The sequence below is a fragment of the Pyxicephalus adspersus genome, chromosome 12 (genome assembly GCF_032062135.1).
Source record: "Pyxicephalus adspersus chromosome 12, UCB_Pads_2.0, whole genome shotgun sequence".
NCBI classification, from domain to species: Eukaryota; Metazoa; Chordata; class Amphibia; order Anura; family Pyxicephalidae; genus Pyxicephalus; species Pyxicephalus adspersus.
In genome coordinates this window covers 386269-387134 of record NC_092869.1, presented here as the reverse complement: position 1 = coordinate 387134, position 866 = coordinate 386269, and the positions used below count along the sequence as shown (strand labels likewise).

Here is an 866-nt window from a genome sequence, read left to right as displayed (position 1 = left end):
CCATGTAGAATTCAGCAGATATGATTGACCAGCAGGATGACCTGAGTTTATATTGTCATCCATAGACATGAATAATAAAGTTAGAACATTTCTGAATTTATTAATCCTTGCAGTCCCTGATGTTCCCCTCCTCGAGCTTTGTTGAACCCCCATTCGTCTTTGTTTTTCAGCTTGCGACGTGATGGCTACACCGTCCAAGTGAACGTCAACGATTATCTGGACATCTACTGCCCTCACTACAACGAGACCATAGCGGACCATCGGATGGAGCAATACATTCTCTATATGGTGAACTATGAGGGCTATCGGACCTGTGACATCAGCAAGGGCTTCAAGCGTTGGGAATGTAATCGCCCCCATTCACCCCACAGCCCCATCAAATTCTCGGAGAAGTTCCAACGTTACAGCGCCTTCTCCCTGGGCTACGAGTTCCACGCCGGCCACGAATATTACTACATCTGTGAGTACAATGATGGAAAAGTGTGATTATGAAATGAAAATACCTTGTGTGAAAATCCTCCTAACAACATTCACACATTCCTGTGTATAAACCCCCCCAAACAGAATGCCGGGCCTGGGACTTATCTGACCCCGCCATGCCAGCTATTGTTCTGTTATCAGCCATTAGTTGGCATCGTTCCCCAATCACTTAGGCAAAACAACCAAATGAAGTGAATGATAGGGGGGCAGATTTCTCAGACAGAAACAATGATGAATATGGCGCTTCTGTGCTGGGAATACCAAGCCTGAATGTGCCCACGTGACTGGCATGGTCTGATAATGATGGCATAGCTCTTTACCCGACCACCAGGCCCTCCCTCTGACCCGACCACCAGGCCCTCCCCCCTGACCCGACCACCAGGCCC

General features: G+C 48.3%; 1 protein-coding gene across 1 annotated transcript in view; it reads left to right on the top strand.

The window, feature by feature from the left end:
* Positions 1-866, top strand: part of EFNA3 (ephrin A3) — a 70835-nt gene that overhangs the window by 64204 nt on the left and 5765 nt on the right. Inside the window, exon 3 of the mRNA XM_072428643.1 lies at positions 171-460. Within this exon, the coding sequence (XP_072284744.1) occupies positions 171-460 (290 nt within the window). The remainder of the gene's footprint in view (positions 1-170; positions 461-866) is intronic.